Source organism: Sinocyclocheilus anshuiensis, unplaced genomic scaffold (assembly GCF_001515605.1).
Source record: "Sinocyclocheilus anshuiensis isolate Anshui unplaced genomic scaffold, SAMN03320099.WGS_v1.1 scaffold472, whole genome shotgun sequence".
NCBI lineage: Eukaryota > Metazoa > Chordata > Actinopteri > Cypriniformes > Cyprinidae > Sinocyclocheilus > Sinocyclocheilus anshuiensis.
Window position 1 is genome coordinate 536,052 of NW_015557102.1, and position 745 is coordinate 536,796.

Consider the following 745-nt stretch of genomic DNA (forward strand, 5'->3'; position numbering starts at 1 on the left):
GGGAGGCCACACCCAGACACAACGTCACGTCTGGCAGCCAATTGGGGCTGGCGTAATATAATAGGGCTTCTAGGAATACACGGAAGGGGCGTATCCCATAGTGAGACACCGAAACGTATGCTTGATCTTTAAAATAGCATCATATGACCCCTTTAAACTAAACCAAATCAATATTGAATTGAATGAACCGAGCTGATTAATGAAACTAAACTGAAGTTGTTTCATCACCAAAATTGTCACTTTTATTTTACTCTTTATTACTGTGATGCTGCTTTAAAATTGAAAACTGTTTTGTATAAAGTGCTATATAAGTATGTAAAAAGGTGACAACACTTACTATATTAAAAAACAAATCTCCCCAAAAATTCCTTATCTGTCTGTGGAACATCTGTTTAATCCCCGACTCAGACTCCCTAAATAGCTGGATCAAATTTAATTTATACAAAGCCCTCCTATTCCTTTCCAATTTACCACAATAACGCACACTCTGCCCTCAGGCTCACCTTCCATGGCATATTTGAAGAACAGGTCATTGATGTTATGGACAGTCTGTCTGTCGTCCTGCTGGCTACGCAGTGTCTTCACTCTCTCCACCAGGTCGTCCACCACAGCGTTGACATCAGGGGAGAAAACAGCCACATCTTTGGGCCGCATAATCAGCTGGCGCAGAACACTGCGCATCTTCAGCCATTCATCACCCTCACTGGAAATAGAAAACATCATATATTTGTTATCAGAGACAGGA

General features: G+C 41.3%; 1 protein-coding gene and 1 long non-coding RNA gene across 2 annotated transcripts in view; one reads left to right on the forward strand and one right to left on the reverse strand.

Annotated features, from left to right (window-relative positions):
• The window catches only part of LOC107677577 (uncharacterized), a 25,054-nt gene that overhangs the window by 23,092 nt on the left and 1,217 nt on the right, over nt 1–745 (forward strand). The window lies entirely within an intron of this gene.
• LOC107677575 (cytochrome P450 27C1-like) overlaps nt 1–745 on the reverse strand; it is an 11,579-nt gene that overhangs the window by 6,016 nt on the left and 4,818 nt on the right. The window contains exon 3 of the mRNA XM_016472510.1: nt 504–703. Within this exon, the coding sequence (XP_016327996.1) occupies nt 504–703 (200 nt within the window). The remainder of the gene's footprint in view (nt 1–503; nt 704–745) is intronic.